Here is a 27,543-nt window from a genome sequence, read left to right on the forward strand (position 1 = left end):
ATTTAAGACAACCGTCTGTGGTGGAAATGTGACACACATTTTAGGGTTTACCCACGTGTTGATACAGGATACATGTTGGTTTCACAGGTATTATGCTCTGAAAGTGTTTGGTCGAAACAGGCTTCAAACAGCTCTTTCCTTGTAGTGGTCCACAAGTGGTTTCTGTTCGTGACATCAATTGTTTGGTAGCATCGGTTCAGCTCAGTGGCTGTTGTCACACTTGCTGTGCAATAACACAAATGTCAGGCCGGTCCCACTTTTATATAGCACGTGTGTCGGTCTACACTACGCCTCTGGATTTCCCTCACATGTTGCTTTTATTATGATAGCAGGCTGGACCCTCCTCACATCACTGGCAGCGCCTGTAGCTGGCGCGGACGGGCAGGCGATGAGCGGGAAGGAAATGACATCATGGCACTTTTGATAGAGGCTTGGCACAAGGCTGCGGAGAATTACTGAAGCTGCGTAGCGTGAATTCAAGGAATAATGGATGGGATTTAGTTAGTGGCATTACATTGCCACACATGGCTGGTTGTGATTTGAAACCATTTCCTTCATAGTGTCGTTTTTCATTTGAAGCCTCCTTTCCCAACCACAAATCGAGCATAATGAAGTCATTACACAATTAAAAATACAAATGTTTCGTGCACGGGCGTTTATTTTCACCTACGGTCATTTAATGTGGGTTTTGCGCTATGGTAGATGAACTCTGTGTTGAGTTACGTTTATGATTTACGGGTATTTCAGACGTGCTGCTATTTGTTTAGCTGTGGTCACTGAGAATACAGATGTCGCTCTCTGATTGACTTAGGAAAATGCAGGGCGGCCAAAACATAAAGTGGAAATGTTAACCCAATAACTTTAGATAAACAGTGAGCGGAGAGGAGCCAAAGACAACAGAGAGTGAAAGGAAAGTGTCCTGCTGGCATCAGGTTTCCCAGAGTAAGTGTTATTTGAAAAGCAGCTGAAGGGTGACACTCACTCTCCTCCCACCCAATCTCTCTCCCTCACTCGACCATCTGTTGTTCCCTTCTCTTCTCAGGCTGCTCTAAGTGCCTTGAAACAGCTGTCGGAGCAGGGACTGGACCCGGTGGATGGCCCCATCAAGGTACGGTAGGACGCGATCACGCCAACCACACACGTTGCGCACTCACTCGCTTGTGGATGTGCAACCAATCGGCCAATCGGGGCGGACAGATGCTTGTCTAGCGAGGAGCCAGATGTGCGTGTGCCAAACTGGCTTATTGCAAATCCTCAGCGCTGCAGGCGAGCCCCATCATCAGCTCCCATCCCACCCACACACACGTCCCAACATTTCCGCTCGACATTTTTCCCCCCGTAAGGAAAGCAACAGGTAGGCGTATGTATTTACATGCACTACCCTGCTGTCAGTGCTCCACACTTTGCATGATGGCTATCAGCACCTAGGATCAGTCTCCTCCTCCACGACAAGGAAGGGAGGAAAGGAAGGAGGAAGGATGACAGCGGAGAATAAAGTAGGAAAGTCAGAACGCAGGGGGGGGGTCGTGGAAACCAGAGAGGAAATCAAGCATTTTCTTGAGTATTTTCATAGTAGGTGTGCCCTGAGGAAAAAGTTTATGAAGGGCTGTTTTTTTTCTCTTTTAGAGGGAGAGAGAGGAAAGGAACAAAGAGAGAAATGACAACTGCAGCTTAATTTACGTCACTATCTGAAGTGAGGGGCAAATATGGCAGCAATTGCACTTTCACCTGAGTAGTTAATCACTCATTGCTCGCTGCAGTCCCTTCCCTCTGCTTCTCGAGAACTGATTAACTCACCCGTACTTGTCTGTTAACGCATTTTTGCTCATCAGGCTTAAAGGTGCACTGTGTAGTTCTAAACTTAAAACAGACTCTCTTTGTTTTCATCACTGAATAAACTGAATAAACAAACTGACCTAAGAGGACCACACACTTTCATGGTTTGCGTGCATGTTTATACTCGGCGGACCCTGCCACCTTTCTAGCTTCAAACAGTGTTCTGGGGAACTTGTTTTCCTCTGAGAACAGCTTGTTTGTTCACTTATAGAAACAATAAATATGTCTTGGCTTGTGTTATGACCTCATTAATATAGAGTTTGAATTTCTTCTCCAAAATGACATAGTGCCCCTTTAAGATGATTGGATTTTACACCCTTTTCCGTCATATCAGCTGTTTTTCTTCTGGCTGAACCCCCACACATGAACCTCTCGCTCTTACTCAGTTCTGATAAAAAAAAAAATTAAAAAAAAAACAGAACAGAACAGGAGCCACACTGTGAAACAGATTGAGGTCAAGGACTTGTTAAGTGTCAAGAGTGGCAGCACTTTCAGTTTCTCCAGAAGACTTTTCTTTTACGAGAATCACTTATCTTATTTTGAAGGAATTACTCAAAGCGAATCCCAGTATCTTTCTGGGGGGCGGGGGTAGGACAAATTACCGACATGCAGGACTGATTGCTCGAGTCCTTGGACAAAATCTCTGTCTTAACGCACTTGTATTTGTCTTTTCAGACCAGTGAACCATGTGGGAGGGAGGATGGACATTAAACAGACTAACTCAGGCACCACCACTCAGGTCTGCAAGGATTCAAAGGCTGTCGTCTAGGAGCTGACAACCCCGAACCCCCTCCCTCCTCCACCATACACAAACCCGACCAACCACACCCCCTTCACCCTGATCTCCCATAACCCACAACCCACAGTGTCCCCACTTTCCACAACGCCCCCCCCCCCCCCCCCCCCCCCACCCACGATTGCCACTGTATCCTGCAAAACCTGTCAACATGCAATAGGGTGGATGTGCACCGAGATATGACCGACTAAAACACCATTACCTGAGTCTATGTGAAGACAACGCTATCCTAACACATTTATTGATGATTTCAGTCAAAATTTAGTCGTAAAAAAAAAAAGAAAAAAGAATATGAATAAATACATAAAATACAAACTAATGAGATGAATGCATGGTACTGTATGAAAAATCAAGGGAAATCCAAAGTGATACACTGCATAGACAACTTTCCCTTTGGATCAATGTCTGTTGGTATGGTTAAATCAAATATGTACATCATGCCATTGAAATACAAAAGAAACATTTTAGGGGAGAAACCAACTTGCGTACAGTAGCTTATTTTTTCGGGGGTATTATGTTTCAGTTTTTTTTTGTTTGTTTTTTTTCCTTTTGTTTTCTTTTGTTATTTTATTAATCTAACAATGCTTGAGTACTGTATTTAAAATTAACCAATGCCAGTGCTGTGAAAGTTGTAGTTGTTGTCTTCATATATAGTCACCCAGCTTACCTTGTATGCTGACATAAGAAAAAAAAAAAAGAGTTCATCTATCTATATGGATGTGTATGACTTGCAAGAGTATCATATTCCGAAAAATAACACGGAAAAGTTTTTTTTCATGTGGACAAAAAGGACAAAACTGGTGTTAGCAGTAATCAGTAGAAGTGTCGACCACCCAGGAGGGAAGGTTGGACTAACCTTTTACCTCCTGAAGGGTCTAACTTTTCCCGTTTAACATGACCCCACACTGGCATAGCATCACTGGAGCATCACCTGACAAACAGCGAAGGCAAAAGGGGCCACCGACAGATGTACTTTTTATCTAAATAAAAAAGAAAAAAACAGGCCAGTTGCACTGACAGTGGCTAGTTTTAGTTTTTTTGCGCACATTCTCTGATGCCAGTAAAGTTTAAAGTCCAAACTCCAGAGAGTTTTTGTACGGGCGTGACTGCATGTCCTCCTCTCCATTCCAGTGATTTTGTGTCAGTGGATTGTCCCCCTCTCTCTCTCTCTCTCTCTCTCTCTCTCTCTCTCTCTCTTCTCCCCCCCCCCCCCCCCTCCCCACAGTTTTGTCGATCACATCTACACCCATTGTGTGTGTTGTATTGACCCGCCGAGGCATCAACTGGGTGCTTTTAATGCCTGCATTCTGGAGTGCATCTTTTTTTTGAGCGGAGAGAGCCTGCGTCAGGGCCGCGGACTCCCTCCACCCCGAAGGCCTCTTGGAATCACTTTGTTCACTGACACTGAGGATTTGTTTCTTCTTCGCTGTGAGTGCAATGTGTAATAAAGGCTGTTTCTGTTACTGAAATGCAGTAAAAACACCTCAGTTCATGTGGAAAAAAAACCCTGTTTCCTGACGTCTTTATTTTCTCCTCTGTGCAGGTGTAAACGTGTCTTGCACAACTGAGATTAGCACTGTTTCTTAATTAAATCAACGTTTTTTTTGCACATTTTCAGTGAGCATGGAATGGAAAACACATTTAAGTCTGTGCAAGTGAGAAAAGGGGTGCCGATAACCAAAGCATGTAGTGTTAAAGAATAAACAGGCTGTCCACACCAGCTGTTGAACACTCCAAAGGGAATCTTAAAGGGCCACCGATTTTACACATGTAAAATGTGTTTACACATCTCCAGGAGTAATGCTGCATATGTGAAAAGGCCTTGTGTGGATCAAGAGGAAGCTGCGGTTATGTTGCTCTGTGGCTGTTGCATTGTGGGCAATGTAGGCATCTAGCATTGGCCTCCTATAACACTTGTTGGACTCATTATGGATAGCTGATCAAAATAGATACAGCAAGAATTATCTCCTTTTTTGCACAACATTTTCTCTTTCTTGAGCCTACAATATCCCAGAATGGCATTTTGTTGGATCACATGCAGCTTCTTCTGGAGCCACAAAAGACTTTGTACTACGGTTGTCACACAAGCAGCAGTATTGTGCCTGAAGGCCTGTAAACACACATGAATATGCAAAATTGGTGGAGTTGCCATTAAAATCAAGGTCAAATTTCTAGCTTTTTTCAGCCCTTTCAACCAAATCCAACAGTTTTCAGTAGCGGGTAAGGTTTTCCCAGATGCCCTCAAAAACAGGAGTGTTAAGATTCAGGATCCGTTTCAGGCGTGTACCATGAAATGATGTTGTTGCCTCTTTTTCTTCGCTACTGATAAAAACAAAATGATATAAATTCAGGAGTCAGCATGAGGAAAAAAACTTCTCTGTTGTGGCAGTATGGCAGCAGATACTCTCAGTTCACACAATAGGGTTGTTAGCTCAGGAGAAAGCTGGTGAGCCGACCTTGAGTTAAGATTTTCTGTTTTTTTTTTTTCAAACCACTATTCCCGAGGTCAAGGATAAGCTTTCACACTCAATCCAAAGGCAGTTTGGAGACGTACTGCTCAAATACCTATTCAGCGCAATGAGAAATGGACTTCCCTCTGTCCTCGTAAATAGCTTTTATTGTGTCGTTTAAGTTCACCTCTTGATCCTGCAGTCATTAGTCCTAACGAGTAATAAAACTCAATGAGGAAAATCCAACAAATTGGGAAACTGTGCTCCAAAAATCAAAACCTGCATGAAAAACTGTAGTGGTGTTTCCTAATCCAACTCTCGTAACATATCGTCATCTACTGCTGAAGCGTGTGGTATCAGTGTAGAAATCAACTGATGACCCTCACAAGATTTATCTGCTTGCCGAGGTTTCTCATCTCAGGGCCGTATCCTTTATCCTGAAGGATAAGCCTGGGGATCTTGTCTGTTTTCGTTTTTATTGTCAACAAGTCCTGTGAAAAGACCAACACCAATAATGCATTAGTCCCTCTTACATCACTTTGTGCCTTCCTGCCTTGCCTGTGGCTCACTGATCCCACTAATACCTATAAAAATGAGAAATAAAGGCTCAGTGACATTGAAGAACAGCTGGGCATTGTAGTTTTTGGAGCAAATGTCACTGAAATAGGAGTATATTGTGTAGTTATTGGGGGCAATAGGCTAGCGGGAACAGTGTACGTGGTGTGAATTACAATAGCCCACAGTACCAGCATTTAGGCTGTTGCTACGCAGACAAGGCTTGTTTTCAGGATCGGGTCTTGGTCTTTTCACGAGACCTGTCGACAGCCAGAATAATCTAGAATATCACAAGACCACAGTTGTGGTAAACAGTGGACGGAGCTTTAAGGTCTGAAGAAGTGAAGCCACTGCTGAAGTCCCTCATATCTGCGTTCTTCCTGATGGCCAGCAGGGGGCGGCTCCACTGGTTTTAGTCTGATCATGTAATCTTCTGAGATAATGACCCTAATTCACACTTGATTTATTGCCTCGGTAAACTGTTTCCTAATGAGTTTATGGTCTTCGGTTCAATCATTAAATTATGGCCCTGTTTAGGGTGAAACAGATGATAAAGCATGGTATGATTTACGACATTGCTACCTTGTCATTGGCAATACGTATGCCGTGCAGATGCCGACACAGTAGAGTAGAAGCAACTTTCGGAAAAGACGCCATTTGGGAACACGTCGCCAGAATGTCTGAGAAACGCATTGCTCTGACGTTCCACATCTTTATCGTCTCGGTCACGTTTGGCTCCTGAAAACAAAGATATGGAACACCGCAACGCCAAACTCAAGACTTTATAGAACACAAACCAGCTTGCACTGGTCTTATCCTTGAAATCACCCATCATCCAAAAATCTTTCCTTCCTGGTTTAATTTGTATCTTTGCCGCCCGAAAGAACTTTCCGTGGACAAAGACATTGTTTCTTGTTGATCAGGCCATGCCATTGAATAACTGCAGCTTTTCTGCTGTCATGACATCCTGTTAATTTGTAGCGGGCACAGCCTCATCACCACTTAGTGAAGGAGAAATGTGCTTCTGTGTTTCCCAAACAGAGACAGTTAATCTTTAACTTCACGACTCTGATAGCACGGCGCATAGACCGCGTGCGCCTTATCTATCACATACTTGGGTTAGCTTCATTCCGTCACCTCTCGTCTGCGCTTCCTGCGTGCAACTCAACCACCTCTGCGACGCCGAAAACACCCACTCTGCTCCCTCCCATTAGCGAGATGAATGAGCGGACGGGACAGCGGTGGTCTAATTCGGCTTCGCTGACTAATGGACTCAGCTGGCAGCTACATCTGCTAGCCATTGAGGAGCGCCAAGGCTGTTCACACACATTAGCAGCAGATCCCCATTCCAGGAGCTTGTTCAGGTAGTCGCACACCGGCTTCAGGCCGCGTTAGGCCCGAGATGAATAGCCTTGCTCTGACCAGCCAATATGGGAAGTGAACCTTGCCGCCCAAAATAGAACAAAATCAATGGGCCGGTGGAGCTTGTCCGTGCCATGCAAAAGCAAACGCCAGAGCCATTGATTTTTCCGTCTGAATTATGTGCCATCGACCCCCCTGAAGTCCTCTAAATTAGAGCTGTATTATCAGGAGGATAAAGAGTGAGGGGAAATCCTATAGGCGTTGATGAATGTCCGCGCAACGATTCAAGCCAAAACCCTAATAGTTCTCTCTCGTGGATGAGTCCAAAAGCATTTTTGGGTGTACTTAAATAAAGGCCTATTTCACAAAAAAAATAAGACCTTTTTTTTTTTTTCCTAGCCGAGTCCTGGAGTGGCTTGGTGCTGATTGCTTCTGTACACAGAGGGATCGAAACTGTCAGTACAGCTCTGCCGCATATTAGAACTAATCTGCCACAGAGCAACTTTATCCAGGCCCGATTAGTCACGGCAGACGAGCGCTGTGGGCTGCCGAGGCTCTGACATCTCGCCGCTTCCCCGTAATGTGCCGAGGCGGGTGGAGAGGAGCTCGCAGAGTCCGGAGGGTGGGTTTGTTCTCCGTCACCCGCCGAGGAAATCGATTTGTTCCGTGGAGAGATGAGCGTCCGCTATCACACTGATAGAAAAAAAAAAAAAAAAAAACTCCCAGGATCCATTTTGGATTGAGAAGCTCTAAGCTTTTTGAATCTTGCTTGTTTCAACAGCTCCAACAACCCTCTGGAAAGCTTTTATTTTGGTAGCAAGGCACACACCTGAGTTGACGTTTGCCATCTTTAAATCTCTGTATTATGAGTGTTAATAACAACCGAGTCAATTTCATCGACTGACCTGGAATTGATTCACTGAGAAAGGGTAGCGATCTCAGACAGCGCTGAGGAGATGGCTGTTTTTGTCCGGGACAGATTCAAGATTTTGTAGATTCCAGCCTCCAGGCCGGGAATCTCCATGACCTCCATATTCCTAAAATTATCTGCAGGGGAAAAGGACTCTAAAGAAAGCAGTTTATTTGTTTTCACATGTCATTTATTGGAACTGTTCTATTATTATATTTCATTATTCATTTCAAGGCATTAGTTTCACAGAGCTTAGGGGCCTCCTGCAGACAAACAGGCAGACGTTTTCTGGAGAAGAAATATGAATCTTTGTATTGTTTTTCATTTCTTGGCTGCGGAAGAGTCCGGAGGGAATCTTTTCAGGATAAAGATGTTTGTTTAAGACTTAAGAAAACTGTGTCAAAAATGGCATTTTCATTAAGCTTACAAGTCCATTTTTTTTGTTTGTTTGTTTGTTCCCCCCCTCAACAACAGCCACGTCTGACATTTAGAGTACAATCAGCACCTCGGGTCACTGAGGTCCCAGAGGACGTGAACTCAACTCAGCAGTTTGGACATGTGAGTCCAGACGCAGCCTATGACATCTTTAATGTGACACCAATTAGGAAATGTTGACTTAGTTTCTCTCTTTGTCTTTGGAGAAGTAAAAGTTCAGGGCCAGCTCCGGTAGAAATGTTACGTTTGACGTAAATGTTAAGACGCCCTCACGCTGCATTATTTCACTCTGTGTGAAGTCAAATGAAAATAATCTGTTGACCCCCTGTCAGCCTGTCTGCATCTCCCAACATGACAATTGTGAGTGATTTACAGTGTGGCTGTCACTCTCTCCGCCTTTCTTTAAAAACACCATGTACATGCAGTGCTAACAAAGGCACGCGGCTCCTGCCCTCTCCAGCCAACGCCCAGTATATCTAAAGGCCACCTGACTCACTGTGTGGCACAATGTGGGAGGACAGTGATACTGATACTAGGCAAAAGGGTAATCATGAAGAGGAGGAGAGGGCCGGGCGGATGTCGTCACGGCAGTGGAAAAAACGGCGTCCAAGAAGCTCATCAGCATTGCAGAAGATCCTCTTTCCTGTCACTCACCGCGGTGATTCACAGAATGCAGAGTAGCGAACACGAGGCAGCGCCGCCGTGCGAGCGGTGACACCATCTTTACGAGCCAGAGTGTGGGTGTGAGAATCGCTTCAGGTCAGGATGGGGGTTTTCTAAAATAACGTTCAGGCCCACAGTTAAAAATGTAATATACCAGGAGAATGCTCAGAATTTCTTAGATTTGGGGGGCCCATTAGCTCAGTGAGTAGAGCGGGCGTCCCATGTTCAGAGGCCCTGTCCTCGCTGCAGCGGTCCCGGGGTTGAGTCCTGGCCTGGGGCCCTTCGCTGCATGTCAACCCCCCCCCCCCATCCTGTTTCCTGTCATCTCTGAAGCTGTCCTATCAATAAAGCCATACAAAAGGTCCAAATAAGAAGAAGAAAAGATTCTCGGATATGAGTAGTGAATTTATAAGGAAACAACTATCTGAGAATAAGATAAATTAAAAAGGAGAAGGAGGCAAAGAAAATGAAATGTATGAGAGAAATACTTGAATATTCTCAAAGATTAAGTCTTACATTTGCAGAAAAAAAGTAAACTAAAAATAGTTTTAGTTTTAGTTTTGTCGAGGAACCACATCACTTCTGCTTTACTCAGGGGAAGCGGTGCCGTCTGTGGTTTTTCTCTCATAAAACTTCTCAGAGAACTAATTTCTGAAAACCTATGAATTACTAATCTGAAAATCTTTTCTCTCATAAAGTTATGACTTTAATCTCAGATGTTCTGAGCCTGTTCTTGGAATGTTGCCCCCCCACACACACACACTTTGTCTTCATTTACATACTATGGCTACACCGTTGTAGTTTCTCATGCTGACCATCAGGTAATAACGACACATCATTTAATAATCTAAATCACTTTTATTAATTTAAGTTAGGTAGAGACACTAAACATTGGAACCACATTTGCTCTGCTACGGAGCAGTCTTCAGAAAAATTACAAAAAAAAAAAAAAAAAAAAAAATAGAGGCTTATGTCATACTGTCAAAAAAAAATGGCAAAAATTAAGAGGTAGAGAATTTAGGCTCATTACTGTGACTGAAGGAATGATGCCTATTGGAATGTAGTTGAAATTCAAAAACTCTTGTCATCCCAAAGGTATATAAAAATGTTCATACATCAAATATGGTGGAGACGTTTTTTTTTTTTTTGTTTTGTTTTTTTTTAAGGGTACTGGGGTATTCACAACATTTAAAACATTTACATTTCACTTTAACTGGACGCGGTGGACAATGGACAGGAGAGTTAAAGTGTTACTTTGGACAGATTAATGGAAAGCTAATGTCTTTAATGCATTCCCCTCAACCACACACACTCAGTGTTGGGACAGCGGTTCACCAGGAGTTTACAGCCTATGTTGCATTCTTTTTTTTTCCTTTTCTTTTTTAAACAAATAATATGGTAACAGATAAATTTACAATATAAACACCACAGATCTTGAAAATATAGACAAGTGAGAGAAATAAAAAAAACAAAAAAACAAAACATATTTCCTCTCCGTTTCTCCCAAAGCAGTACATTCTGAATGTGTCACACATCGACTCCCTCGCCCACTTTTCATTCGAGAGGTTTAGTCGATACAGACCTGAAAAAACAACAACAACAGGACCATTAACGGGACAAATGTCGAGTCCCCATTAGACGGGAAACACTGTGAAGATTTAAATCAGCCACAATCTGGCCTTTACATGTCCCATTTGGAATGACTTCATTATCAACATATATGCTACATGTCCGTAACTTAACAACGAAAACGGACTATGGTAAACTTGTGAAATGTTCTTGCTTTGTTTTTAAATGACACAAGTGACAAATCAGAGTCGTGTTAAGCTGCAAACCAATTTCCTGACTGCCTGAAATAAAGAGCCTCTGCGCGGGGAGACGCCGGGAAGTTTGAAATGCTCCATTGAAACCTTCCTACACAGAGAATGCTGGCAGTGTAGAGAAAAATCAGAAATTACAGTGCATGTCTACAAAAATAAAATAAAAGTGAAAACATTTTTTATTTTTTTTACTGTTTGTACAGTAACATACTGTATATTTCCACAATGACACTAGATAAGGCTGGTGACTACATTACGTAAATAGTTAATTATTGGATACCTTTTTTCTGTATGATTTCAAAAACTAGTGACACGGAATATAGATGTTGGTTTCTTTAAACAAACTTAAAAACAAAAATAAACAAACAAAAAAAAAAAACAATGTCAAAATAAATCCTTTGTGTAGTACACAGCTTTCTTTGTTCCAGAGGAACAATATGGTAAACCTTTGCATTTGCTCAATGCAAGTGCACCAGTCAAGATTCAGTCTTTCCTTCCATTTTCATCCTCAGTGGTTGTTTCCTCATGCTTGCAGATTTATGTGCCTCTGTTCGTGTTACAAACAGCGCCCCCTAGATCCCGTTCTTTGCCTCGTTGTTGTTCATGGCCTCCTTTCTCTGAGCTAGGAAGGGGTACATGCACTTGTCGGCGCCGAGGAACCGGTACATGCACACGATGGCCTCGAAGGGCAGGATGCTGCGGAGACAGGACAGAGATGAGATTAATGACACAAGATACTCGTGTATGGTTTACTGAGAGCTGATGGACTGAAGACCTGCTGAAATGGAGGGGGGGTGTAGGAAGAAAACAGGATATTAGAATGCAGAAGGGCGCTCACCTTTTCATGAAGTTGACCATATAGACGATGCGCGGTGTACAGATCATGGGCTGGTCAGTGAGGATGGCCCTCATGGCCTGTTTCACACAGAACTCTGGCTTCAGGGGAGGCAGAAATGGCTCAATCTCCTTCCTGAATGGAAAGAAAAATATAATGAAATGAAGTCCGTTACAGACGCAAAACTCAGGGAACTTAAAATCTAATTTAGAGTAGACAGTTTACTTTTTGTAGAACTGATTTAAAAATGTAATTAAAAGATGCCGGAATATGCTTTAAAGAGGTAGATTAGTGGTACAGTATCTTACGACAGTAAAGCTAAAGAACATGCCACCTGCCGACTGTAACCATGAAACAAAGCGAAGACTATTACAGCAGGAGGGGGGGCTTAGCCCAGGTGCACCTGCTGCTGAGGTTTTCCCCTGGGAAAGTCGTCCTCTTTGTCTAAGCACAGCGCTGACCAACGGCGTACAAGCGACTTCATAATATCTCTAACACAACAAACCGTCAGCTGCTGCTTTGAACTTCAAAAGGTGTTTGCGGGGCAATTTTATATGGTGAAAATTACAGATGACAAACTCTAACCAGGTGCAAGAACGCTTTAAAAAGAAAAAAAAAAAACACAACACAAAACAAGCAATTACAGCGACAAGTGCGTGTTGACGCTAACCTTATTCTGCAGCCTTTGAACATTCCCGTGTCTACCAGGTAAGGGCACACGAGAGTCATGTTGATGCCGTCCTTCTCAGAGGCCTTCAGCTCATGGCTCAGTGACTCGTGGAACCCGATGGCACCGAACTTACTGGCACAGTAATCCTGCGGGAATAAAGAGAGAACAGGTTAGCCCTGTAAAAGTCTGCCCCTGCCCGCACCCAGGGACCACAGAGAACATTATCAAACATGCCCTGCAGGCTCAGAGGTCTCTCCTTGCTGTTAATGATACAGCCACAAAAACCTGAGCGAGCCTGTCCGCTGTTCTACAGTTTCATTAGCATTCTTCTTCGGTGCATCAGGAGACCGCTCTGCTTGGCAGGAAGGTTTTTGATGTGGTTCGCAGTGGATATAATCTTTTAAGAAGGAAGGAAAAAAAAAAAAAAAAAGGGCTTGGGCAAACACAGATGCATGTTGATAAACATGGGGAGGATAAAGAGACGCGACTGTGCCCACATGACAGGCGAGGGCTTTAGTTCCCTGAAATTAATGTGCACGTCTGAAATCACATTTGACGCACTTCCAGGAAGCATAATAGCCGAACAAAAACTGACTTAACGGCAGTCCCTTTGAAGGGGGGCTTTATCATTATGGATGAATGCTCGTGCAACAAAAGCAAAACGTGCAGCTATAAAAACGAAGCCAAATGAGGTGGTAGTCCCTGTAGACCATCTGAAAACGACACCACGCTCAACCTCCGTTCTCAGAAATATCAAAACAAAACCGTCAAGTAGGCTACCAATTTACTCCTGCTGTGGTTATGGAGATAAATGATTCCACTAAATATTTTAATATGCATTAAACAACAAAAAAAGAATCTGTACTGGGAGAGAGGAAAAAAAAAAAAACTATAGGAAGGAAAGACCTTATCCATTGAAAGCGGCTGTGAGCTGAATACTGAGTGAGCACCAAGTTGTTCACAAAGCAGTGATGAAGATGTCTCTGTCCCTTGGGGAGCTGTCAGCTCGTTCTGGCCCTGGGGCCAGAGCCCAATAGGGGCCCGACCCCCCCACTGCTGCAGATAGAGGAATCTATAAGAGGCTCCCCAATGCTCATCTGTGTCCCTTAATTTAACGGGTGGAGGGACAACTAGAGAAAGGGGGCCTAGCCTCCCCCGGCCCAGTGTGCTAGCTGGCACGCCGAGGGCTTCGGAGAAAAGCACTGGTTTTGGATGGTGGGAACGACGGGATGTGTATGTGTTGTTGTGTATGATACTAACCTCCACTCCAGCTGTGCTGAATAAACCCAGGGAGCTGGCAACCGTCACAATGTGACCATGATTCAGCTCCAGCATCTTGGGGAGAAACGCCTTGGTGGTCTGGGGGAAGGATAGAAGAGACAGAAGGGCAAAGAAAAAAAAAAAGAAGAAGGTTAGTTCACTTGCAGTTTGTCTGTGCCAAAGCCCTTTGATCCTCTCTGCCTCCCTCTCATCCCCCCTCTTCATGTGTTTCTCCTTCTTCTCCATGGTGATGCAGAGAGAGGCGTCTGAATGAGAATTCATAACAGGCAGAAAAAAAAGAATCTATCTGAGCACTGGAAAGTATAAAAATTTCACTTGAAATTTCTCTTTGTGGTAGGTGTGAATTAGGAAGAGAAGAATGAGGGTTTTCACCTCTTCAGGTATTCACTGAACAAACAGGTGTGTGTGTGTGTGTGTGTGTGTGTTACTGTACAATCTGTTCTTTTCCCACACAGATCTGGTGCCCGTCGCTGGGCCCGGCTCTAAAGACTTGGTGACAACACCAATCATAGGCCTCCGTTCACTCAACAACAATACAATCCGACCTCTAGTCTGCCTGCACAGCCTCGCACCCTGCCTGAGCAGCAGTCAGCGGAACAATCAGCCGGGAGATGAGCCCCGAGATGAAAGAGTTTCACCGGAGTGCCACGTGAGAGCCCGAGTGGTTCCACCGGCCGGCTCGATGAGAGTTAGTGAGGTGGTGAGAAATGGGGAGAGAGTTAGCAGTTACAGTTGATTGACCTATGGATCCCTTCCTCATTCTGCCCGTCTGCTGACTCTGGACACAGCATGAGCCAATCAGCAGGTGTGACATGTGACGGCATTGACAGGAACTGACCAATCACTCTCCCACTGGGAGGTCTACAAACAACCAGCAGGCCTTTTGTTGGGAGCACTGCTAGATCTATTCAAGTCAGACGTGCGCTGCCATAGTGAAGAACAATGCATGAGGGCTGCAACACTTCAAAAAGTCGCTGAGGCTGCGAATGAAAGCACAGAGGGCAAATTTAAATCACAGTTAGTCGATAAAAGTAAGGAGGAAGAACTCCAAACGCTTGCTGGTTACGGGATGTAATGTTAAATATGACTGGATATGACTACTGACAGGTTAATTCCCATCTCCCAATAATTCTGTGGTCACATAAATGAGAGGTGAAAGCTTCATTGGTTGGTACAGTATGCACGCCTGGCCAGAGAAATGATTCAGCCTCCTTTGTAAACATTTGCTGGAGGGGAGCACAGAGCCAGAGAGTGCGTGGTACCAGGTAGTACAGCCATGAAACCACTGGCAGGGGAGGAAAAGCCTCATTAAAACTGCACCCAGAGATTAACTGCATCGGACCTACTGACTTCTAATGTAATCTCCGCTATGCTTTACTGTACTGTAATTGGACGTCTTTATCCTTGTGTTGGGAAGTAAAACTGGAAGCAGAGAGTCAGATCTGAACAGAGAGAGGCTGGTGAAAGCCAGATGACTTCACCATTTTGAGTTTATTCTATAGCCGGGCACAATATTACTGATCTGACTCGGCTCCAAACATCTGCACTTTTCCAGGACATAAATTTTAAAGTTGCTGCAATATTCAACTCATCAAATGATGGGGCCCCAAAAGAGAGGGAGCGAGGGAACGCGAGGCCTGGATAAGAGCTGAGAAAGGCCTCTGCAAGCCAGAATGGCAGCGGATGAGGGAGAGAGAGAGTTGCGTGCAAATGAAGCATTAACTTAAGATATGCCCATACCTGACATGAGCCAAAGTTTCCCCACTCCCACAGCAACTTTCAGAGAGCAGGGAATGACTTGATCTGGCACACTGCTCTACGACTAAAGCCAGCACTCAGATACAACTGGACAAGTTTGCTGAGTGGTCTGGAAATAACTGGAACTGATGGAGGAAAGGCTGATCCCCTCAGCTGGAGGACGGGGGCAAAACGTGAACAGGCGTCCCGTATCCCTCGCTCTCTCCCACCCTCGCGTCATGTCCCGCTTCTCATGGCAGCTCTGGCATGTGGGTATGACCCCCGCTGACCTCTCAGACACAAAATGTGTGAAGGCGACCAGGGGCTCGTGTCTTACATCAGAGCGGCCGTAATTGGGTCTCAACGCTCCCTTGTTCCGCTAAATTACCCGCTGACACAGCCGGGCCTCCTTGGCCTATGTGGGGGTGCCTTGCCCGCTGCATCCCCTAATTGGTGTGTGCCCCCAGGAGCATTTAAGCCACACAAAGCTTCTTGCAGCTGGGGTGTCAGGCTGCATTAGTGCAAGCGCCTGACCAACAGGAATATGAACAAAATATTGGCCTTTGCGTAGGACCAGATGGCCATTTAATTGGGCTGACTTCTCCCTGGATGAGAGAATGAAGGAGGGAGAGAAAAATCCTGAGCTCGTCTGATCCTACACCTGATTGCAGAATTCGAGTGGGTTGCGTTTACTGGGCTTTAGGGCTGAGGGATGCAGGTTGGTCACGTTGTGGTGGCCATGCCAGTTACAGTTGACTGAGCCTTAAACCCCCTGCTGTTTGTACTACTGGAAATCCAATTTACCTGGAAAGCAACATCAGAAAGCCAGAGGGGATGTGGTGTCAGTGCACAACACACATCAAGCATCCAATGGAATGTGTCACCAAACATTGCTGGTGCAAACAATCCAGTTCATTCATAAATATCTTGGCTTCTGCACATTTAGTTATCCAGTGGAATTACCAAATCATTTACACAGATCATTTTTTTTAACTCACAAATTTGAAACCTTAGCTTAACAGTACTTATGCTCACTAAACTTGTATCATCATTTAAAAGACACTTCATAAAATTTCATTGCGACTGTTTTCTTTGCCTTTAACCCAATTTATTGGACGTGTTTAATAAATTATAGGTCTGTAGTTAGGAAAGCTAATATTGGTCCCCAAATGCTGACTTTTTAAAAAGATTTTCATGTCCAAATGGATTTTTTTGTTTTGTTTTCCTTGTTCTTTGCTTCCTGTTCTCATAACTCAAATTCCACTTTGGGCTAAAAACAGTATAATCTTCATAAAATTCATTTATCAAGCAAAAAGAAATGCCAAATATTCTTTGCTTCCAGCTGTTCAAATATAAGGAATGGATGCTGTTCTTTGTCACATGATAACAAACTGATGATCTTCGGGTTCTGGACAGTTAATCTAAACGCCACATTAGGTGCTAGGAAATATACTGAGCGCAATTTAATAATACTACAGTATAATTTACAGACTGGTGCTGAATATGGCTGTTAGTGGTGGCTGTAATCCCATCCCTTGAGAACAGGTACCGCTCAGGGAGAGACCCAACATGAGAGTAGTCATGGCCAGCTCCAGAGAGGGGTACAGGTGCACCAGGCCTGAGGAGGGGCCCATATAAAACCAGTCAAGTAGGACCCTTCTGCCTGGCTGCCTCCTTTCTCTGGATACAGCAGGAATGCGGCCTGCGGAACTTGGCTCCTGTCGCCTGGCATCTTGTCAAGCTGATCCACAGACAAGAAACCAATTGTCAGATAAAGTGGGTCAGCAGCAGCTTACCATTACCCTCTCGCCTCGCCTGTGGATGGGACGGCACTGCCTTCCTTCCTCTTTTCTTTCCTCTGCTCTTTTCCCGCCATGTCACTGTTGAGGGCTCCGCGCTTTCATGCAATCGCACGAGAGGTACGATCTCCAGGAGAAGGGGAAATGACTGCTTACTGTTCATAGACCACCTGTTGGATAACCGGCCCCACTAGACACACACGCGCTCTAATCCTCAAACACAAACTGGTGACACTTACTGAAATGACTGCGCATTCCATCCCGCCATGACTAAAGAGTGAGGCTCCAACATCACAAATTGCCAGCTGGACTAATCAAAGCATCATCAAACAAATTAAATGTTATGACCCCTCTGTCTCATAAAAAACATAAAGGGAGCAAGGGACTGAATCATAGCCGTTTGTCCGTGAGAGTGTTTTTTTTGTGCGTGTGTGTGTGTGTCTGTGTGGCAGAGCCGGATGAACAGAGCTGGCCTCCATGACTGCCATGCAGCTGCACCCACTGCCTCCAAATCAGGTTGGGAGGAGTCAGAGGGGCCTGTGGAAGGAGGACAGAAGAAGTGTGGGGTCTGAGCTGGGTCGGTCTGGCAGACACCCACCCACACACACTACGAATAGCATCCGCTTCCTGTTCATGTCTCCATCCCTGCCTTATTCCCACTACACTGTCCAACAAATGATGAAAAGTTATATAAAAATTCATCAGTCATTCCTCCGTCTTGATCTGAACTCCAGCCTTCCATTTGCTCATTTTACACATTTCGTTGAAAGGGAAGCTTTGGACCTGCTGTCATGTTACTCTTGAGGAACTGAGTGTCTGAGTCTCTGATGCTTCCCTGACTGGTGTAAATCACGATGAGGGTTTTTTCAAATAGTGCTACCTGACTCTGAGCCCTCTTTTGTAAATTCCCTCTAGTGTCACCATTTAAAAACATGAAACTGAACAAACAAGGTTTAAAATCCACTTTGTATAACTTGGCCCTAAATTGGGTGTATGAGTTGAGTCACAAACCACAACTAAGCCATTTTATAAACCTGTTGTTCAGACAGGAAAAAAAAAAAAAAATCAAAGGCTTGTGTAATGCACCATCTGCATGCAGTGAGTAACTGTACCATGTTTGTGTAAGAGGAAAGTGGACAGTTCCCTGTTAGTCTCAGCTCTATTCATCTAGCTTGTGTCTTTAATGAACCACATCCTCCATTCTGGCTGTCGCCATTCATTAAGTCCCTCTTTCATCTGCCCCCCCTCCCCTAAAGAAACCACGCTCTCCACAGAACATGGGAGAACACAAACACTGGGCCCCCATTAAAAAAAAAACAAAACAAAAAATCTCCCAAATCTGCCACCCAACCACTGGATCCTGACTCCAAAAGGACGTGGAGAAAGCCAGCAGAGAGGCACATGAATAGTTGAATGGAGCATCCATTAAGAAGAGGAAATACACAACCTGCTTGACTGACAACACAAGAGATTTTCATGCTCAATTAGGGAGCTTCACGATCGCCGTGGTTTCATGGTATCACTGAGAATGCAGCTCTCTGTAAAAAGAAGAGCCCGCGGCCAAACTCTCAAAATGAGCATCATCCGCCTCACTTCATCCATTGATCAATATATCGTGACAAATGCAATCAAAGATGAAATAGTCAATTCAGAGCTGTGCCACCAGGCGAAAAGGACAGTCTCAGTCCTTGCAATTCACTCCCCAGAAGGCCTATAAACTAATTTGTGCAAAATCACTACAATTGTCCCGCAGCGGTGGCCATTGCCAAGCAATGCAATCAATTATCAGTAATGTTTGTTTGGGAATCTAGGAGAGGGGCTTAAATGCTAAAAACACTCAATTCAAATCAGCGAGGCCGCGCTTCTTAGTGGATGTCTAATTGCCTGGCTGCAACCGCTGGCCCTCCACACAGACACACACAAAAAAGCTGCAATAGCACCTGGCCTGTTCAACGTTGCAGCGAATGCTTATCTAAAAGTGCAACATATTCACTCCATCAAGTCCACGTAGCCTTTCAGATAAGTATTCACACTGAAGGGCCCCGAGGAAATGAGCCAGAATAAAATCTGATACACAACAAATCACCGCCTGCCAACAAAATGTGGTGAGCCGATGCGACGCAGGATCTGGCCCACGTACGGAACCACCTGCCTCCATCACGCGAGTCAGATCTGTGCAGATCTGCGCTGCAGAGGAGAGGCGAGGGAAGGGCCGACATACCATGCGGATCCTCTGTGATTCAGGCGGCCAAAGAGACAAACCCGTGACTTTCCTCTGGCAGAATTAAACTAAGCGGAGCTGAAGTTCAAACAAGCAAGGGAACTATTTATGGTCACACTTTTTCAATCCTGCAGACACACACACACACACACACACACAAACCTTTGATTCTTTTATTTGGCACACAGAGGGAGAAGATTATGAATAGGCATGCAAGTCAGGCTGGAAACATTCCTGTGAACCTAGCATCACAGTAAACACATCTGATAACACTGTGCTCATGGAAACTGAGGCAGATAAGTCAGACCATCAGATTCTAACCGCTCATATTCACACACACACACACACACACACACATTACTCCGAGTTTACACTTTTGGCATGCTCAATTGCCCGTGCGTCAACTCACCCAGAAGTGTGCGTGACAGTTCACCACCATGGTGCGCTCGATCAGCTCATCGGGGCACTCCAGGAGATGATGGCCGGAGACGACGCCGGCATTGTTGATCAGTATGTCCACCTCTCCCACCTCTCGACGCACCTTCTCGGCTGTAGAATACACACTCTCCCGCTTCCCCACGTCACACACATAGGTGTAGACCTGCGGCTGGAAGGGAGGGACTTCCTCTACGCCTCCAACAGGTCCTGGAGGGAAAGATGAAGAAAGGGATCAGGCTGAGTTATTATCACTTTTGTAAAACTGAATTATTACTTAATCTGACATTTAAAATATTGGTGATTTTGATCATCTATTATAATGTATGTTAAGAGTGACTTTTGAGGTAGGAGCTGCACACAGAAATAGAGACCAGCTGAACAGGCACTGAGAGGTCAAGCTTGTTTGAAAAATCAGAGACAGTGCGCAAAGATGCCTGTGAAGCTGCAGTGATCATGTAACACTCACACTGCCTGCAACACTGTTATAGTGTCCTTGACATACACATACATGTACTGCCGCTGCAGAAACAAGAACAAAATACCACCTAAAGACAAGCTGACAGTACGTAAAGAAAACGACTGAATTGCTGGAAAGAAAGCCCACTTACCGTCTTTGGTTATGGGAGTGTCCAGCTCATGGTATATCTGCCGCACCATCTCCGCCGTTTCCTCATTGCTTTGGCTGTTTATGTCCCACAACACCAGTATCGCTCGTCTCCGGGCGAACTCCTTGGCGAAGAGCCGCCCGAGGCCGCTTCCTGCCCCGGTGATCACGCACACCTGTCCCGCCACGCTCTTCTCCTTGGGTCGCACCACCCACTTCGCCCCGGCAGTGACAAAAGCCCAGAGCACCTTCAGAATGACCACGAAGAACTCCGCAATGATGATCATCATCTTGACCAGTTTGATCAGTTCACAAAAAAAATAAGCAAAGCGGGAGCAAGAAGAAGCGCAAAGGGAGTGAGTCCCCTCTAGTGTGCAGCAGACAGGCAGGCAGGGTCACGCCGACAAAAACTTGGCACTACGGTGCAAGGCAGGCAGCGCACATGCACGCAAAAGTGACGGGGGAGAAGAAAAAACTGCAGATCTGTGAGCGAAAAAAGAGGGGAGTTCAGATGCGGCTCGGTCAGAGTCCAGCTGCCACTTCAGTTGCAGTGAGTTACGAGCAGCTACTACCAAACTGTGCGTCCTGCTTCCTCCGCTGCTCCTCCACTCATCTTGCCCTCACTCGCGTCTCGCTCGCTATTTATTCAGTCCACCCATCAGCGCTGGACCCAATAGGACGGAGACTTGAGCGCCTGTCAGAACGAAGCGCTCGCTCCACAGACACACACTCGGGAGGTGATGTAACCTAGAAAGTCTTTACCTAACACTCATCTCATGCGGGTTTTTTTCTTTTTCTTCTTCTTCTTTCTTTCTTTGTGGCTGTTTGACATCACAAAGGAAGATCAGAGAATTGGCTTCCCCCCGTTATTTAAAACGCATTGTTGTGCGGTGCTGCTCTTTATACTTTCATCAGGCAATATTCAAAATGTTGATGATTGAAATAAAGAGTGTGAATTTAATATCAAATTGGCCTTGATTGATTTCAAAAAAGGTCTGATGTGAAGTACTATAATCATTATTTTTAATATTGAGTATTACCGTGTTTTCCCCAACACAGCCACAGATCATGCCATATCTTACAGGTCCAGGTCAATGTCCGCCCATACATGGAAACAGCTAAATAAACCGTTTCTCCCTTAAAAGAATAAATATCCACACTTTATGTCTATTGAGCTGCTTTTGATTTGATTTCAAGCATTCTTAGACATATCATTGCAATTTCCTAGCAATTGTCCATTGTGATCTGCAGCTCACTGCGGAAAGTGAAAGTGTTGGGTAAGGTACGCAGCCAGGCAGACGGAAAGAAAAAAAAAAGCGTGGCCACTGGTAATCTGTTTCTATGGGCAAACACAGGTTATATATGTTTACTGCCTCACATGAGGAGAATTCTGATGGCCAACATGTGAATATTGCATTGCATTGGTTCAGAAAATGGCCTAAGTGTGAACAGCAACATGTAGGAAAAGCAAAAGTATGCACATGTATTCTGAAGGTCCCTCACAGAGCAATAATATGTAGATGAGTGCTACTGTTAAATACACTTTAGCTCTCAGCACATGTGCTTTTTAAAGCAGAATATTTGATTGTACATATGAAAATATCTGCATCAAATTATTTCATAGGAAAGAAAAATCAGCTTTTTAAATGGAAATACTGCAAAACTGTACTTTAGCCTCACTCGCACATCTTTAACACAGCGCTTTTGGCCTTCTGAATTCAAGACAAAAGGCAGCTTAAGGACAGCTAACAGAACTGTGTGTCTTATCTTATAACCTTGCTGCTGCTCACACTGCCTGTGTTTTACAACCTGGAGCAGGCGCGGTGGTCCCTTCTCTCACTGAGCTCCAGTCAGAATCCAGCGGAAAAGCTTCAGCGAAGGAATCTTCCCCCTGCAGCGGCTCTGCACACACACACACACACACACACACACACACACACACACACACACACACACACACACACACACACCGCCCTGTAAAAATGAAGTGTTTGCTCCCTCTGCCGGACGAACGAGTGCTTAGCCATCAACCTGTGGCGTTAGATGAACGTGCAGTAGACCATCCTATTTTACAGCAATAACACATGTTCGTCAAAAATATGGTAATGGTTCACAGACTGCACATTTTAAAGTTAGCTTAGCATTAGCTTTCCAGAATTGTACCTGGAATACCACAAATTCAACAAAATTTTAAAAATTCCGAGATATGACTCTGCAAATATAGCGACTATTTAACCAATACTAACCCTCTAACGATTTAATGCTATATTTTATCAAAACGTCGACGACATTCGCATCGCTTTAGAATACTTTGAGCGGCTAATAAAAGAGTCTTCAAATCAGGCAGGTCGCAGGACGGTCCGTGTGGGTCCTCAAACCTTTAACGCGCACATGCGCAAAAGAAAATTTCTCTTTCTCGGTGGGCGCAATGGCGGACGCAGAGTGAGTGTTTGCTGCCGATTCAAAATCTAGGCACATCCAGGGTTAAAATGAACATCTATGTTAATTTTACACCCTGGATTGATATTTTAGTTTGCATACATCATAAACATAGTAATATTGTTAAAGATGGTTTTTGCTGTTTTTGTTAAGATGACTTTGTTCAGACTTGTGTAGCCATAGCAGGCGTACAACATGGCTGTCTCTGTAGCTTACATGTACGCAAAATCGGTTGGTCTACGTGCTAAAAATGAGAACAGAGTTAAGTATTCGCTGTTTTTAATGTAATGTGAAGCCTTACGTCTCTGTTTATGCTTCTAAAATACGTAGGCTAGCCTTAAAGTGACTGCTGGCTACCGCTAGGAAGCCGGTAGCAGACAACTTAGCAAGCTAGTGGCTAGCGAGGATGAAGAGACGTGTCAGTGTTTATTTGCAATACGTGTATAGTCTGTTATTTTTAGTATGGTCCTGAAGTTCTATATTTTTGTGACAGAAAAAAGATACCGGCGGTCCCTGAGAGCCTTTTGAAAAGGCGAAAGGCCTTCGCCACCATGAAGGCCATGCGTGTCAAGAAAATGCTGGCTGAAAAAAAGGTAACGTGGTTGTTTCTACATTGTCCCGTTTTTAAGAAATGACAGTCTTTTGGTGGTTGTCAGTGTGTGGCTGACGTTAATGTCTGTAGCCCTTCCATTCACTCGGCATGTATTACAATTGTTTCCCCAGGCCCGCAAAGTGACCAGGAAACTGATCTACAAGAGGGCTGAGAAGTACCACAAGGAGTACAGGCAGATGTACAGGCGTGAAATCCGTCTGAGTCGTACTGCTCGCAAAGTGGGAAACTACTATGTTCCCGCTGAGCCCAAACTGGCCTTTGTCATCAGGATCAGGGGGTGAGTAGTGTCCTTACCTGGGATCAGAACTATTTTGCCCGTCAAACTCAACGGTAACATTCACATGGATTGCTCATCTTACAACAAGGCATGATGCTCAAGCTGTTGGTGCTGATGCTTGCTTACATGCCATGCTGTGTTGCTGTTTGGAAATGCCCATTCCTTGTTTCTGCACATTTACCATAGTATTGAATTTTAAATAAGAATTCTAAACTTGATGCAAGTGTGGCCACATTTTGTATGCTAGTTCTTACAGAAGCTGTTTCAAGATTTCTGTGCTTGTGGAAACAGGATAATATGTGAAACTGAGGTATAAAGCAGTTTAAATATTGCGCCAAGCAATGCAGTCATGAGGCTGTTCAGGCAATGTTTTTCTATTTTGCCAGATGAAGGGACTGCTTTTCTGACTTTCACCCAATGTCTAAATTTGGTTAATAGAGCAATCCATGTAAATGTTGATGAAATGTAAATGGGTTTAGTCTTGTGGTTAATGATGTAAATTCTTTCCCCGACTTATCGACAATGGTGATACAACTAAGCAGTTTAAGCCAATTATATCTGAAACCACAATTGATGGGACTAGGAAAACCCACCTACTGATGTTAAGCCTTTATACTAAATAGTTTTTAAATTTTTTCCCAGTATCAATGGTGTCAGCCCCAAGGTCCGTAAGGTTCTGCAGCTGCTCCGTCTGCGCCAGATCTTCAATGGTGTGTTCGTTAGGCTGAACAAGGCTTCTATCAACATGCTCAGGATTGCTGAGCCCTACATCGCTTGGGGGTAAGGCTGTTATTATTCAAACTTAATGCTGACCTTGTGTTGGAGAGGGTATCAAAAGAGGTGTACTCCCACCGTGGACCATCCTGAAGTTTATAAACCGTATGGTTATGGTGTAGCGGCACACAGATACTGGTGACCATAACTTCTCTATCCCTGGAATGTGGTTAATGATGCTGAACTTTTTTCCCCATCTTATCGACCATGGTGAATACTGACTGAATGTAAGCCAATTTTGTCTGAAACCACATTCCATAAAAGTGATAGACATGAGGGAGTGCACAGTTTTTGTACATCTGTATTTTGAGAAACATTATTGGTTTTTGGTTTAGATAAATGGAAACATCTAGTTGTGAGAGTTTGAGTGGAGAAACTACTAGACAAACTACAATGATTACACTGTGGATATGCCTTTTTGTTTTCTTTCCACCTTAAAGAAGTTTTACTGCAACAACTAGAGAATCATAACTTGGGAGTGGATACAGTTACAGTTAATTTAAAAGTAGACTAAATGTCAAACTTTGCTGTATGAGGTGAAAGCATGGTTACACAACTTTAGATGTAAAGGCTTGTTATAATTGAGATAAAAGGTGAAGTATAGAAAAGTTTGTTCTGAATTTTTGACACTGCCAAGTGCTCTAAAATACAATCACCTGACCTCCAGTAAAGAAACAGCCAAGTAGTGCAGTAGATGTGCAATTTATGCCAAATTAAACATTTTAATTGTCTGTCCAACCTAAAATGGTCAGCATTTGCTTTTATGTAACCTTAAACAAAACGCTACTGCAAGAAATTTGAGTGGTCATCTCGTGTGTGTAATCAGCCACACATCTGCTGCTGAGATGTTTGAGCAGGCATCACCTGAACGAAAATGTTGGAGCAGATCATTTGACTGTATAGTTAAGTAATCGAAGGGCCTCATCTTGAGGTCAGTTGAGCACTAAGGTTTTTGTTTTAACTCTTGCTTTAAAACATCTGAATACAGTGAATTGACCTAGAAAGGATATCAAACTAATTTTAGCTTATTATGATAACCTTTGACTTTTCATTCCCCCCAGGTACCCCAACCTGAAGTCTGTGCGTGAGCTCATCTACAAACGTGGCCATGGCAGAATGAGGAAACAGCGCATCGCCCTCACAGACAACGCTCTGGTGGAGAAGGCCCTCGGTATGAAATTGTACTTTTTGTGATTGTAAGGAGCACAGTATGTAGATGCATTTGAGGTCAAGATGGTTCTTGGAGAAAACCTTGTTATTTGTGACAGATTAGTATTAACATCAGTAGTATTCCTCACAAAGAAGCATTTGAGGTATGCTTTCTCTCTGAGCTAAAGCTAAGTGAAAACATGGTCTTGGTCGAAGCGTACTAAGGTATTTTACGTACACATTTGTCTTACAAAGCACACTGCTTCAAAAGCAGAAACACATCTTAAGGTACTGTAAGAGTAAGGCATGGTGCTGCATGTGGTTAATGATGCACACTTTTTTCCCCGTCTTATCGACTATGGTGAAAGAACTGAACTATGCCAGTTGTGTCTGAAACCACATGCCTATGCAACAATGATGAACTTGTTAACGTCAAGCTTATTGATCTTTGTTAATGGTAAAAGTTTGAGCTAAAGCTTGAATTTGTTGTAATATAGTAAAACAAGTCTGAGTTTAACAAATGCTCAATCAGTACAGTCAGAATTGTCCAATATGCAGTTTCCGACTAACTCACCTCTTGCAGATTTCCAACAATGCAGCTGAACTTCTGTAAATTGCTGTTTGATCTGCAGGCAAATATGGCATCATCTGTGTTGAGGACCTCATCCATGAGATTTACACAGTTGGCAAGAACTTCAAGCCCGCCAACAACTTCCTCTGGCCTTTCAAGCTGTCATCACCCCGTGGTGGAATGAACAAGAAGACCACACACTTTGTGGAGGGTGGAGACGCTGGCAACAGGGAAGATCAGATCAACAGAATGATCAGGAGGATGAACTGAAGTTTTGGTGAGTGGTTGGAACATTGCACATCTTGAAAGTCTACATCGCTGATTAGGTGTGGTTAATGATGCATATTCTTTTTTCCCCATCTTATCGACTGTGGTGAAAACAATCTGAAAATAAGCCAATTATGTCTGAAACCACATCTTAGTCACATGCATGGATGCTTTATTCAGTGCACGACACTGACAAAGTCATGAGGTCAAGTTTAACCTGGTTTAAACAATTTAATTTAAGTGTAACTTTTTGATCTAAATCTAACCTATGATGTAGATGAGCTGGATATCTGTCAGCCATCATTGAAAGTGCTTCTCACATAACCAATGTCAAAAGCATATTTTTAATTTCCCAAATGCTGGTCATGGTCCCCATAATGTCTTCATGCAGGGCTCATAACAAATCTGTGTGCTTTAGAAGTGTTTAACACTGCTTTGTTCACATAATTGTTTATCTGGTAACAGAATGAAGATAAGCATGTTGGTTTCCCATCTATAATGATGCTTTTTTTTTTTTTTTCTTTCAGGTTTTCAAAGGACTCAAAATGTACAATAAAACATTGGAAAAAAACCCCCCAGCTGTCTTGGTCTTGTCATTAATGATTGTCATTAAACACATTGTCTCTTGTTTAGCAGAGGTCTCCATATTTCCTCCATTTACAGTTTGAGTTAGAGCAGTTTCTATGGGAAAGCACTTTTACTTTAGTACTGGTTTGAGGTACTGTTGTGTATACAAGTGTTTACATGTTCTACCTTTTCCTCCTGCTTCTACATTTTTGTGGCAAAGGCTGTTCATTTCTACCCCACTGCTTTACTTTGCAGTGAAATTACTACCAAATATGAATTAAGATATTCACTAATTTACAAAAATTGGATTCATGTATACTACAAGTATTTTCCTTAACCCGATGCTAGTACAATACTGACTAAGCTTTTAATACAGGACAAAGTCTTTTACACTTATGTCTACCAACTTGATCTGAACTCTTGCACTAATGTCCATCACTGACTCCTAAAAACGTCAAGATGACTGAACATGTG

The 27,543-nt window shown here is 43.8% G+C and overlaps 3 protein-coding genes and 4 non-coding genes across 9 annotated transcripts in view; 6 read left to right on the plus strand and 1 right to left on the minus strand.

Annotated features, from left to right (window-relative positions):
- stau2 (staufen double-stranded RNA binding protein 2) overlaps window positions 1-4,137 on the plus strand; it is an 86,977-nt gene extending 82,840 nt beyond the window's left edge. For both annotated transcript variants that reach the window (XM_037078290.1, XM_037078291.1), the window contains exons 14-15: window positions 1,043-1,108; window positions 2,512-4,137. In XM_037078290.1, the coding sequence (XP_036934185.1) occupies window positions 1,043-1,108; window positions 2,512-2,547 (102 nt within the window). In that variant the 3' untranslated portion in view covers window positions 2,548-4,137. The remainder of the gene's footprint in view (window positions 1-1,042; window positions 1,109-2,511) is intronic.
- A 5,948-nt stretch (window positions 4,138-10,085) lies between these two features.
- Window positions 10,086-22,777, minus strand: rdh10a (retinol dehydrogenase 10a). Of its 2 annotated transcripts, XM_037078294.1 has the most exons (8): window positions 22,659-22,777; window positions 22,222-22,314; window positions 20,417-21,233; window positions 19,780-20,015; window positions 13,593-13,691; window positions 12,333-12,478; window positions 11,666-11,797; window positions 10,086-11,523 (listed from the first exon to the last, which is right to left on the minus strand). In XM_037078294.1, the coding sequence occupies exons 3-8, from the start codon at window positions 20,700-20,702 to the stop codon at window positions 11,400-11,402; spliced, it is 1,023 nt and encodes a 340-aa protein (XP_036934189.1). In that variant the 5' UTR covers window positions 20,703-21,233; window positions 22,222-22,314; window positions 22,659-22,777; the 3' UTR covers window positions 10,086-11,399. The 2 variants fall into 2 exon arrangements, with proteins under 2 accessions (XP_036934189.1, XP_036934187.1); XM_037078292.1 differs by having other exon boundaries at window positions 20,417-22,314.
- Window positions 22,778-22,792: 15 nt separating this feature from the next.
- Window positions 22,793-27,080, plus strand: rpl7 (ribosomal protein L7). Its single transcript, XM_037078296.1, has 7 exons — window positions 22,793-22,854; window positions 23,345-23,444; window positions 23,575-23,741; window positions 24,384-24,521; window positions 25,577-25,686; window positions 26,297-26,512; window positions 27,030-27,080. Exons 1-6 carry the CDS (start codon window positions 22,841-22,843, stop codon window positions 26,503-26,505), a joined length of 738 nt encoding a protein of 245 aa, XP_036934191.1. The 5' UTR covers window positions 22,793-22,840; the 3' UTR covers window positions 26,506-26,512; window positions 27,030-27,080.
- On the plus strand, window positions 24,222-24,312 carry LOC119009167. The gene has a single exon (XR_005071654.1). It is a non-coding gene; the product is annotated as a small nucleolar SNORD12/SNORD106 (small nucleolar RNA).
- LOC119009161 lies at window positions 24,679-24,770 on the plus strand. Its single transcript, XR_005071649.1, has one exon. It is a non-coding gene; the product is annotated as a small nucleolar SNORD12/SNORD106 (small nucleolar RNA).
- LOC119009166 lies at window positions 25,980-26,067 on the plus strand. Its single transcript, XR_005071653.1, has one exon. It is a non-coding gene; the product is annotated as a small nucleolar SNORD12/SNORD106 (small nucleolar RNA).
- Window positions 26,561-26,653, plus strand: LOC119009165. The gene has a single exon (XR_005071652.1). It is a non-coding gene; the product is annotated as a small nucleolar SNORD12/SNORD106 (small nucleolar RNA).
- Window positions 27,081-27,543: the final 463 nt, after the last annotated feature.

The sequence above is a fragment of the Acanthopagrus latus genome, chromosome 19 (genome assembly GCF_904848185.1).
Source record: "Acanthopagrus latus isolate v.2019 chromosome 19, fAcaLat1.1, whole genome shotgun sequence".
In the NCBI taxonomy this organism is placed as follows: Eukaryota; Metazoa; Chordata; class Actinopteri; order Spariformes; family Sparidae; genus Acanthopagrus; species Acanthopagrus latus.

Bases quoted from the DNA above. Each gene is read 5' to 3' on its own strand.
- rpl7 (XM_037078296.1), top strand. The intron at 23,742-24,383 runs GTGAGTAGTGTC...ATTTTTTCCCAG, and splicing joins TTTGTCATCAGGATCAGGGG to TATCAATGGTGTCAGCCCCA. The intron at 25,687-26,296 runs GTATGAAATTGT...TTTGATCTGCAG, and splicing joins TCTGGTGGAGAAGGCCCTCG to GCAAATATGGCATCATCTGT.
- rdh10a (XM_037078294.1), bottom strand. From the start codon at position 20,702: ATGATGATCATCATTGCGGAGTTCTTCGTGGTCATTCTGAAGGTGCTC. The intron at 20,016-20,416 runs GTAAGTGGGCTT...CTTTCCCTCCAG, and splicing joins CACTCCCATAACCAAAGACG to GACCTGTTGGAGGCGTAGAG. The intron at 11,524-11,665 runs GTGAGCGCCCTT...CTGTCTCCGCAG, and splicing joins ATGGTCAACTTCATGAAAAG to CATCCTGCCCTTCGAGGCCA.